This window comes from Eutrigla gurnardus (assembly GCF_963514095.1).
Source record: "Eutrigla gurnardus genome assembly, chromosome: 20".
Classification (NCBI taxonomy): Eukaryota; Metazoa; Chordata; class Actinopteri; order Perciformes; family Triglidae; genus Eutrigla; species Eutrigla gurnardus.
Genome location: NC_139931.1, coordinates 18592973 through 18603059, shown reverse-complemented (window position 1 = coordinate 18603059; position 10087 = coordinate 18592973). Strand labels below are relative to the sequence as shown.

Here is a 10087-nt window from a genome sequence, read left to right as displayed (position 1 = left end):
TGGTTACCTGTCTGTCTCTACATGTCTCCCTGTGATAGACTGGTTACCTGTCTGTTTCTACATGTCAGCCCTGTGATAGACTGGTTACCTGTCTGTCTCTACATGTCAGCCCTGTGATAGACTGGCTACCTGTCTGTCTCTACATGTCTCCCTGTGATAGACTGGTTACCTGTCTGTCTCTACATGTCGGCCCTGTGATAGACTGGTTACCTGTCTGTCTCTACATGTCAGCCCTGTGATAGACTGGTTACCTGTCTGTCTCTACATGTCTCCCTGTGATAGACTGGTTACCTGTCTGTTTCTACATGTCAGCCCTGTGATAGACTGGTTACCTGTCTGTCTCTACATGTCAGCCCTGTGATAGACTGGCTACCTGTCTGTCTCTACATGTCTCCCTGTGATAGACTGGTTACCTGTCTGTCTCTACATGTCGGCCCTGTGATAGACTGGTTACCTGTCTGTCTCTACATGTCAGCCCTGTGATAGACTGGTTACCTGTCTGTCTCTACATGTCTCCCTGTGATAGACTGGTTACCTGTCTGTTTCTACATGTCAGCCCTGTGATAGACTGGTTACCTGTCTGTCTCTACATGTCAGCCCTGTGATAGACTGGCTACCTGTCTGTCTCTACATGTCTCCCTGTGATAGACTGGTTACCTGTCTGTCTCTACATGTCGGCCCTGTGATAGACTGGTTACCTATCTGTCTCTACATGTCAGCCCTGTGATAGACAGACTGGTTACCTGTCTGTCTCTAATGTCTAATGTCTTCGTCCAATGTCAGCTGGGTTCGGCTGGATGGATGGAACTTATTAAATTATGAGACTTGCCATCTCATGGTGACGTATTTCTGATATCATGATATTATTGGTTGGTACTAGCTGATGTAATCACATGTCATGTTTTCTTTTCCAGAAAGAAGCAAATATTGGATTTTCATACAAAAATACAAAGAAAGTGTGTGGCATATATTGTTAAATAGGAGATCTAAAAGAGTTCAAAAGGATTTTTTTTCCATTTCAGCATGACTTTAGTGTTCAAGTTTGTTGGTTGATTGATGTGTTAGTGGTGAAGAGTGAGCACCACCTGCTGTTAAGCCAGTAACCCCTCCACCTGACAACATGGTGAGTCTCCTCATGATGTTGAATCAGAAATGGAGGAAACAAATGAAGTCTCCTGTGTCTGTGATCCCCCAGAGGTCTAGATTGTAGCTCACATTAATCCAGAGACCAGACCAGACTATGTGGAGAAACCAGAGACTGTCTGTGGTCCAAACAACAAGGTCTCTGCTGTATTTATGTCTAGATGACCTTATTTGGAGTGTTGATGGAGCAGCTACAATGTTAGCATAGCTTAGCACCCATCAACCAGACTCCATTCAGAAAACCAGCATTTTAAAAGTAGTTTGCTTGTTGTCTTGCAGACAGACCTAACAAAGCATGACTCAGCACTTTTTACTAATCACCATAATTATGGAGTTATTTCAGCATCCTTTTAAACTGTTTGTTGGTATTGGTATTAACACTAAATAGAATAATTATATAGAATTATAAAGACTTTACCCCCAAAAGTGTGATAAGTGGCGTCTCTCTCTCTCTATGTTCAGTACCAGGATGTAACGTTACTCACGCTAACAACAGGTCTTGCTTGTTCTTTATCTTCCGGGCTGATAAAGAGTTGCTTGATAAAACTAAGTGATACTATGAAAAAATTACAATAAACTGAGACCTTCTTCAGTGAACCACATCTCTCATTGAGCACAATGTCTGTCACCAAGATATACACAAATGTGTTTTTTTTGTGTGTGTGTGTGTATATATATATATATATATATATATATATATATATATATATATATATAAAATATAATTGTCTGTTTTGAGGGCATGTAAGTTCCTGTGTATTGGCTTTGGCTAGCAAGCTAGCAGCTAGATAGACAGTCCATATACACTTCAATACAGCATTCTTCATTTTATTTTGAAAAACAAACAAAAACATCTTAAATAAATGCAATAACCAGCTTTTGGCAAAACAGTCAGAGACAAGGTGTTGAACATTGAGCTTCATGGAAGGCAACACGTTAAAAAATTCACAATCAACAGCTGTAAATTGAGTTAAATGGGCAGAAAAGTCATCTTCAGTTTACATTAGAGAAATCAAGCTTCTGAGTTACAAAGTAGAGCAAAAAAGGATTTCTTTGTGATCGGAGTTAAGTGCTTTCCCTGACTTGTGTTTAGTGATGCAGGACAGACAAACCACTGAAGTCACATGTTCACCCCCCAATAATAGCCACGTAAACTAAAACAGAATTGTCAAGACAAATATGAACAATACAATTGCACGTATACAAGGAAGAAAATCAAAAACAGGGTCATCTGTTTCTGCAGGGAACTGATCAGATATATTTTCCACAATATGATTAATAAAAAAAATACACACATAAAAACAATGTTATAGTGGAAGAAACCTTCTTGCAGCCAATTTCACAAACTTGGATTTTTGGGGAAAATCGGTTTGTGAAACCGCCCGAGGAATGAAAATAATACAGAAGGAATACGGGATGCAGAGGAAGGTTACCACATACAAAAGTATACTTTATGTCTTTGTATCAGGTTCAACCAATGCAATACAATGCACAGTTCCCACAACAATGCTATTTCAACAAGTCAAATACCTTCACTTAGCTTTTTGCGATTGCTATAAAAGTGTCTTTTTCAAATTGATCATTAGTTAAAAATTCCTACATTTCTTTAAAGAACAGTCCAACAGCATGTCTACAAAGCAGGGAACCAACCTTGTACTCAATACTGAAATACTGGACCACCTACTTCAAGTGGCCTTAACACTGGAGTCTGAAGTGATCCAACAGACTCGGAGTCAACGGTTTTAATCCCATTTTAATACTGGTTTAGTTGGTGGTAAGCATGGACCTATAATACTCTTTATTATAGACCAATAATAATGAATAAATAACAAAACTACAAGTGTTCAGCTGCGTTTGCGGTGCTGCGAGGACGTGTTTCAGCCCTGTCTCATAAAAATCATGTTCCCATCAAAACTGCACCGTCAATTAGGTTTTGAATACAAATCACAAAGGGAGGAGGTTGGGGTGGGTTGGTCAAACACTGGACTTTCACCCTGGAGACCGGTGTTCATGTCCAGAAACCAGAATGACACGATCTTTAACTAAACCTCAGTAAGTTGTTTTCTTGCCTGAACCTAAACATAATGTATAGGGCAGTTTTGAAAAAGCAAAAAGGACCATAAGTGGTTAAAACGCGGTGTTGATATATACGCACGTAGAGATTTTGACATGAAATTGGTTCAGAAATGTGCGATACAAACATTGTATTCCATAGACGAGGTTGTGTACAAAGGTACTGTGACCTTAATGCTAATTTGAGAACACTAAAATGCTCACAGCGACGTGCCGATCTATAGAAATGGAATAGGATAATGACCTGTTTTCATTGGTAATTTGACTGGTGTAAGGGAAAACGGCCATTGTTGTTATGGTGACTAACTGCATCTCATTCAAAGTCACTTTTCTATGGCAGAAATTAAATGTAAACACTTAACGACAAGGGTATTCAGTTAACGCCATGCCTCTTATTCTGAGAAAGTGTTGTAATGTTACAATAATAAAAAAGATACTCCTCACGAGAAAATGTAGTTGGAATTTTCTGAGAAAAAGTAGTATTTTTACACAAAAAGGGAATTACGTTATAAGATGTTGTAATCCTACAAGAATGTATTTCAAACATGAGTTGGAAAAAAAGATTTTACCTCAGGTTTGATGTGTAAATGAGAGATGTAGTTGGTGTAGCAAAAGCACATAATACTTTTTCATAGAAAAAAAATAATAATAAAATGACAAACTTCAGTTACCAAAAAAACAAATAAAGTGAGAATTTTCATAAATGCGTTTCCTTTTTCTTGCATAAAGTTATCAACCTCATCGCGCCACAGGCATTGAGACGGAGTGCAGATGGTTGTTAAAGGAGCAAATAGACGCTTCGGTCTATGCAGAAATGTGTCAAAATAAATGAAACAAAATAACGTGAGCTTATAGTGCAAAAGCAGATTGGGGATGATTATTTGTTTCTTATGATGATGTCTACACCTATCAGTCCGGGTCTCCGACTAGCTCGTTTATACAAACCAACCTGACCCTTTCTACTTCCCGTTCCTTCCTTCCTCTTCCCTGGTCTCGTTCTTCTAGGTTTTTCCTTTCCCACTTCACATTCATTTCTCCTGCCAGTTCCCTCAGACGGCACCCAAACGTATCTTCCTCTCTAGGATCCGGCCTCTTGTTCCTGTCCCAGAGCCTCTAACAGAAGTCCCATGGGTGTCCTCTTCAGGCCAATGCTCTCCAGTTTGTTCTCCAGCTTGTTCTTCAGGCTGCGCAGCCTCACCGACGCATGGACCAGAACCGCTGCGAAGGACAACACGGCAAAATGAAGGAATCATTTTTACACCTTTATTTACCTGAGCTGCAGAAAAAAGCGAGTTTATATGAGAGACGGGCCTTTGGGCTCTTACTCAGAATGGGGAAGGCTATCCCGAACAGAAACACGGCAACATCTCCCAGCACGGATATAAGGCAGTAGCTGCCCGAAAGAATGGCCAGCACAGCGATCGATGGGTGGTTTCTACGGAAACGACGGACGGGAGCTTGGTTCTCGGCAACCCAGACAAAGCCCAGGAACAAGACGGTGACCACAATCGCCCCGACAAGCAACTGGAATGGCTGGAAATACCTGAGAGAAAAGACATGTTTAGCACATTGGAATTGAATTCGCTCTCGTCGAAATATTTCTACAATAATAATATTCCAACAACAATATATTAATTTGTGTGTGACGCTCGGACACGAAGCCAAAGCCAATGAGCTGCCATATGTCTGCCTATAATACGTTATTGTAAGTGCAGCTTTAGATCCCAGATACCGATCGATACGACCACCATTCAGAAAACAAGCATTTCTAAAGTTATTTTCTTATCTTCTAACAGACAGACCTAACAAACCATGACTTCTGATTTTTTACACATCGTCTTCATCATGAGGCTATTTTGGTTCATGTTGTTCTGGGTTCATAGCGCTGTAGTAAACCAGCCCATTTGTGTCTTGCTATTCACAGTAATTACAGCTAAATGAAAATCACTGAGCACCTCTGGATGATGTTATGAACTCAGACAGGAAGCCATTTGATTACCCAGTATATCTGGGATTTCAAAACATGTACAAAGCAGCAATATTGGTTATTTCAGCAATGATTGACGGAACGGCGTTGACATGGAGTTAAGCCCCCCTCCTCTCCTCGTCTAGTGACGTGAATGAACACAATTGATCTCACAAATAAATACAACTGATCCTGCGGTCAAAGAAGTGAGTAATACAAGGCGAATATGCAACAAGCATTTGAATATTTCTCCCTGAAACAGAACAAAGCAAACATTACTGGTCAGAGTGGTGCCCGATGGGAAAAAAACATGGTTCAGGCATGAACGATACTTCCCATTCAAATACATTAGTTTGAAAGTTGTGCTGACACGGGGAAAATGGTCCATGTAAGCGAACTGCCATGAGACTGTGTTGAAAGTTTAGGACTTTGGACTGGATTCAGTACCTGCCTGATGGGACTTGGAGTCTTGGACCCACCTCGGGGTCTTAGGCTGCGTTTACTGAAGTCAAATATCCGAGTACTTTCTTAGAGAAACTCAGTTCACTGTATGAACATTAGCAGAAAGTAGAGTCATGAATTAGCCTCCTACTTTTGTGTTGCATTGTGGGGATTCCTGTGGCCACTTAGAGCGTAATGTAGCCTAGCTTGTCGAATGTTCGCGAATCTGTTCAACTGCGTGACTGTTGGGGGAAAAACGCGAACCGTTGGAATAAAAAAAATATTGACAGTGTTTACTTGAGCTTCTAGTATGTTCGTTACGAGACAGGAGAGCGGGGGACGAGGGGGCGGACGTGACCACGTCAGTGTAATGAAACTCACCCCACCAGGAGCAGAAGGCCCAGCGCCGACACCAGGTAGTTGCTCTGGTAGTACAGCAGGTTGTTGATGATACGGTTGTTCCAGCGGTCCAGGTCGCGCACGTCGGGCACGGCAAACCGGGCCGAGCTCAGGAGGAAATCATCCAGGCTCCGGAGGGGTGGCGACTGCACGCCTGCCATCTTTCCCGAACGAAAATAAACGCGATTTCCCAGAGTGCAACGCTGGGTTAAAGGGGCGTGAGCGAGGAGGGGGTGTGAGTCGCTCACTCCGCTTCTGTTGAGGCGCGCGCCCGCACGTCGAGAATGCGCTTTCGGTGACGCGCTCTCTCTTACCATTATTCATTCATAGTGGGTCAGTCTGTCGATGGCCATCGAATAAAAATAAATAAACAGAAACATACATCTCAATACAAATACATATGAAAATAAAAATGAATAATTCTTAAATAATAAATAAAATGAATGCAAATTATTATTAAAATGTATTATTAAAGCTGTTTCAGCTGTATTACACATATAATAAATGGGCTGCAGCCTTCTTAACCATTTCTTTTCATGCTCTGTGCTTTCTCAACATGCACTCACAATTGAAAATGACCTCTAAGAAAAGGTTTTCTGACTGTGAGATGTTGTCACAGCTCTCTGATGGAAAAAGTGACATAGGGGAAGTGTGTCTGAGACAGAGGATAATGTTGAGGAGGACCCTGATATGAAGCGTCCTCCTCTGATGAGAATGAGACCCTCAGCACAGAGACCAAAAAACATGTTATAATTAAAAGTCCTGCACCCTGATTTATTGGTCTAGGGAAATACAGCAATATATACAGAAAAACTTCCCCTTTAGAGGCTATAATGTTATGTCATTTGATTATTGTTACTATTGCATACAGTATGTTGTTAAAGTTCCAATGAAACAGAAGTTACAATGCTTTAGTTCCTGTGCTGGGAGAATTCCCCTGCAGTCAAACAGATCAGTTGAAGGGGATTCATCAAATCCTTCACATTTGATTGGACCGCTAAAAGTGGGTGGGCTTGGAATGTATCATTCCACACACAAACTCCCTCAGGGCTGAACATTGAAGATTGATTGAAGAATGGATGTCATATAATTTGTTCAAATTGCTTGGTACCAGGCTTAAACCACCAGTTCTGGATCCAGATCCAGTCAGGTTGCTGCTCGGTAAGGCTGTGCAGCTTGTGTTCGTCAGATCCGACCGTTGCTCCACTGCAGTCCAAATATGGTCACTTCCCTCACTGGTTGCAAAAATGTCCAAGATGGCTGTGAAATCCAAAATTCGAGGGTTCAAAACTGTAGTCCACAAACCAATTGATGACAGGTCGATGACGTCCACTTATTATACACAGCCAATGGTTGCTCTTAGCTTAGCACATTTTGTTTTACAGGTCGAAAAGATGGTCGGATTCTGATTTTTCCATATATTATTCAATAGATGTACCAGTGATGTGATTTGAGTCAAGAAGGCGTTTTTTTTTTAGTTCGGCTTAAATCATATAAATATGATGCACTTTAAATCAGGGAGCAAAAATACTTTTATTGTGAAAGGCCAGGGAGCGTGAGGAGGAAGACTGTCGGGAGCGCGCTCCGCTGTGGACTCGTGCTCCTGTGGTTTTATCCGGTTGGCTGCTGCGGGAGCGGGCTCGCGCTCGGGCAGCTCGGTAAAAAAAAAAAGGAAAAAAAGAGAAGCGGTGATCTCGGTGTGACAGCTCAGAGCTGTCCACGTCAACACACCGAGCGAGCACGGCGGCGGCGGCAGCGATGGACTACACGTCTCTGGTGAGCCTCTCCGCCGTTTCACCTTTAGTTTGGGTGCGTTCACGTGTCCGCCGGTGTGTGTACATTTGTCCCGCTGTTATTAGCGCACGGGACATTTGTTGCATTATGGCAGTTTCGAAAGGTAGCCTACGTGGACGTGGAGGGGTGGAGGGAGGGGGAGTGGGGCTCATCGGCTGCAGACTGCTCATAAATCAGCATTTATTTCTGAAATCATAACCGTGAGTGCGATCCTGGTCGTGTTATGTGATTTGTGGACGCGCTGGCCCTGATCTGCGTTTCATATGCAGCCGGCGCTTCGCCCCCCACCCCCCCGCATCCATGCGTGTTAAAACCGTCGGCTACAGATTGTCCGTCCGCGCTGCGAACTTATGAGGGTGTTAACTTAACTCCATTACAATAGACTGGGTGAGCCACAGCTGTTATCCACTTATCCACGCAGAGTCCGGTGGCGGAGCGCAACAGGACGCAAACTGTAAGGTTCCGGATGACTTCGACGTAGAGAAACAGTCGCGGGGATCTATATCGCGCGAGGGGGTGGGTGAAGTCGCGAAGAGGGGGCGCGTGCGGTGTAGTTTAAAATCGGGGTCCGTGGTGTGTGTTTTTTTCGCTGTTGAGCATATGTGTGCACAGATCGGTTGACGTGTAGATCAGAGTAGGTGCCACGTCCACCGTCTCGCTCTCGCTCTCGCGCTCTCTCGCACCGTCTCTCTCTCTCTCTCTCTCTCTCTCTCTCTCTCTCTCTCTCTCTCTCTCTCTCTCTCTCTCTCCTCAATTCAAATGGGGTTTAAAGGCCACGTGAATCATACGTTTACAAGTAACTAAGTACATTCACTCAAAGTATTTTACTTGAGTACTTTAATTTATTGCTACTGAGTGGCCAGGTCTAAGTGTGTATTTCCATTTAACATGTATGTGCTTTTAGTACCTGATGCATCTATTTAACTACATTTCAAAAGGGAGATATTGTAGTTTTTGGGCCACCATGACCTTATTTCATTTTAGTCAATGGCAAGAGACAAATAATGTTTTGATCCCGTTTGATTTGTGCCAATTTTAAAAGAGGATTTTGCCCATTGAAAAAGTTGCATTTCAAAAAATAAAATAAAAAATAATGTATTTTTTATTTACTTTATTTCAAATACGTAAAAAACAATAACAAATAGAATCAACACTACACGCACAACAAACTCAACTATAAATTCCTATAAACCGCTAAATAAATATAACATGACTAACATGGAGTGGGAATCATTTTTCATTTTTTCGACCCTTCTCCATAACTCAAACAATTAAATTAAGTAATATTTATCAAATGTATCTCTTGCCTTTGACTACCATACATATTTATTTAAAGAGATTAGGTCCCATGGTCCCCGCGACCCGACCCCGGATAAGCGGCAGAAGATGAGATGAGGTCCCATGGTGGACACAGGAAGGGGCGGGACTTAGCCTCTAATGTTAGTTACTTTACAAAAATATATTTTACATACAGGCTACAAAACATATCTGACAAATTTGATACAGAACTTTCTGATTCATGGTCAGCTTTAATTCGCCAACAAATTAGTTCCTCTTTAATTTGAATTATAAAGGAGTATTTGCACATTGTGTTATCACTACTTTCACTTGAGTAAAAGATTGCAATGCTTTTTTCCATCATTGAAGTTAAAATAAGCTCCACTTTGGCCAATTACAACAGTTAAATGCTGCTTTCATGTCAATACATGAACAACAATAATAACCCAATTATGGAATATAGAATAATTTAACATCTGCAAACGGTCACCTGATACCAATTTACTTTTGTCAGAATAAATAACACATTCTTTCTTTCGAATTAATGAGCTATAAAACTGACCTTTTCTTAAATTAGGGCTTTTGCCTTTGGAGTCTGGTGTGGCAACAGGCAGCCCAGTCTCATGACACATCATGAAACGTTCACAAAATCTATTCGTTTCACGTTCAGGGACACAAATTGCCTATTTTTGATCTATCGCTCAGCACGAAACCAAAAGATAAAATGTCATGACTGTTTTACAAACTGCTGTGATACTTTGTGTACTAGACAGATAGAAGAGTGGTAATCTATGTAAAATACATAACTGTATATGGGATGATATAGGATTTTATCACGCTTCGCAATAAACACTAAATAAGTTGATTCTGGTGATTTTCCATTATCTGGACAATGTAACGTAATTGTGATTATCGTCATGATGACATGAAAGAGGTGTTTAGCTTTCTATCATAGACAAGTGAAAATAGAGCCTGATTTAATATTTAATAATA

General features: G+C 41.4%; 2 protein-coding genes across 5 annotated transcripts in view; one reads left to right on the top strand and one right to left on the bottom strand.

Moving 5' to 3' along the window:
- Positions 1-10087, top strand: part of copz2 (COPI coat complex subunit zeta 2) — a 420907-nt gene that overhangs the window by 395885 nt on the left and 14935 nt on the right. For 2 of the 4 annotated variants that reach the window (XM_084037687.1, XM_084037686.1), the window contains exon 2: positions 7765-7798. In XM_084037687.1, the coding sequence (XP_083893813.1) occupies positions 7781-7798 (18 nt within the window). In that variant the 5' untranslated portion in view covers positions 7765-7780. Of the gene's footprint in view, positions 1-7655; positions 7799-10087 lie in introns of those variants that run through there. The other 2 variants (XM_084037688.1, XM_084037689.1) reach the window with 2 other exon arrangements.
- On the bottom strand, positions 1956-6210 carry praf2 (PRA1 domain family, member 2). The gene is made up of 3 exons (XM_084037040.1): positions 6005-6210; positions 4542-4759; positions 1956-4434 (listed from the first exon to the last, which is right to left on the bottom strand). Exons 1-3 carry the CDS (start codon positions 6181-6183, stop codon positions 4295-4297), a joined length of 537 nt encoding a protein of 178 aa, XP_083893166.1. The 5' UTR covers positions 6184-6210; the 3' UTR covers positions 1956-4294.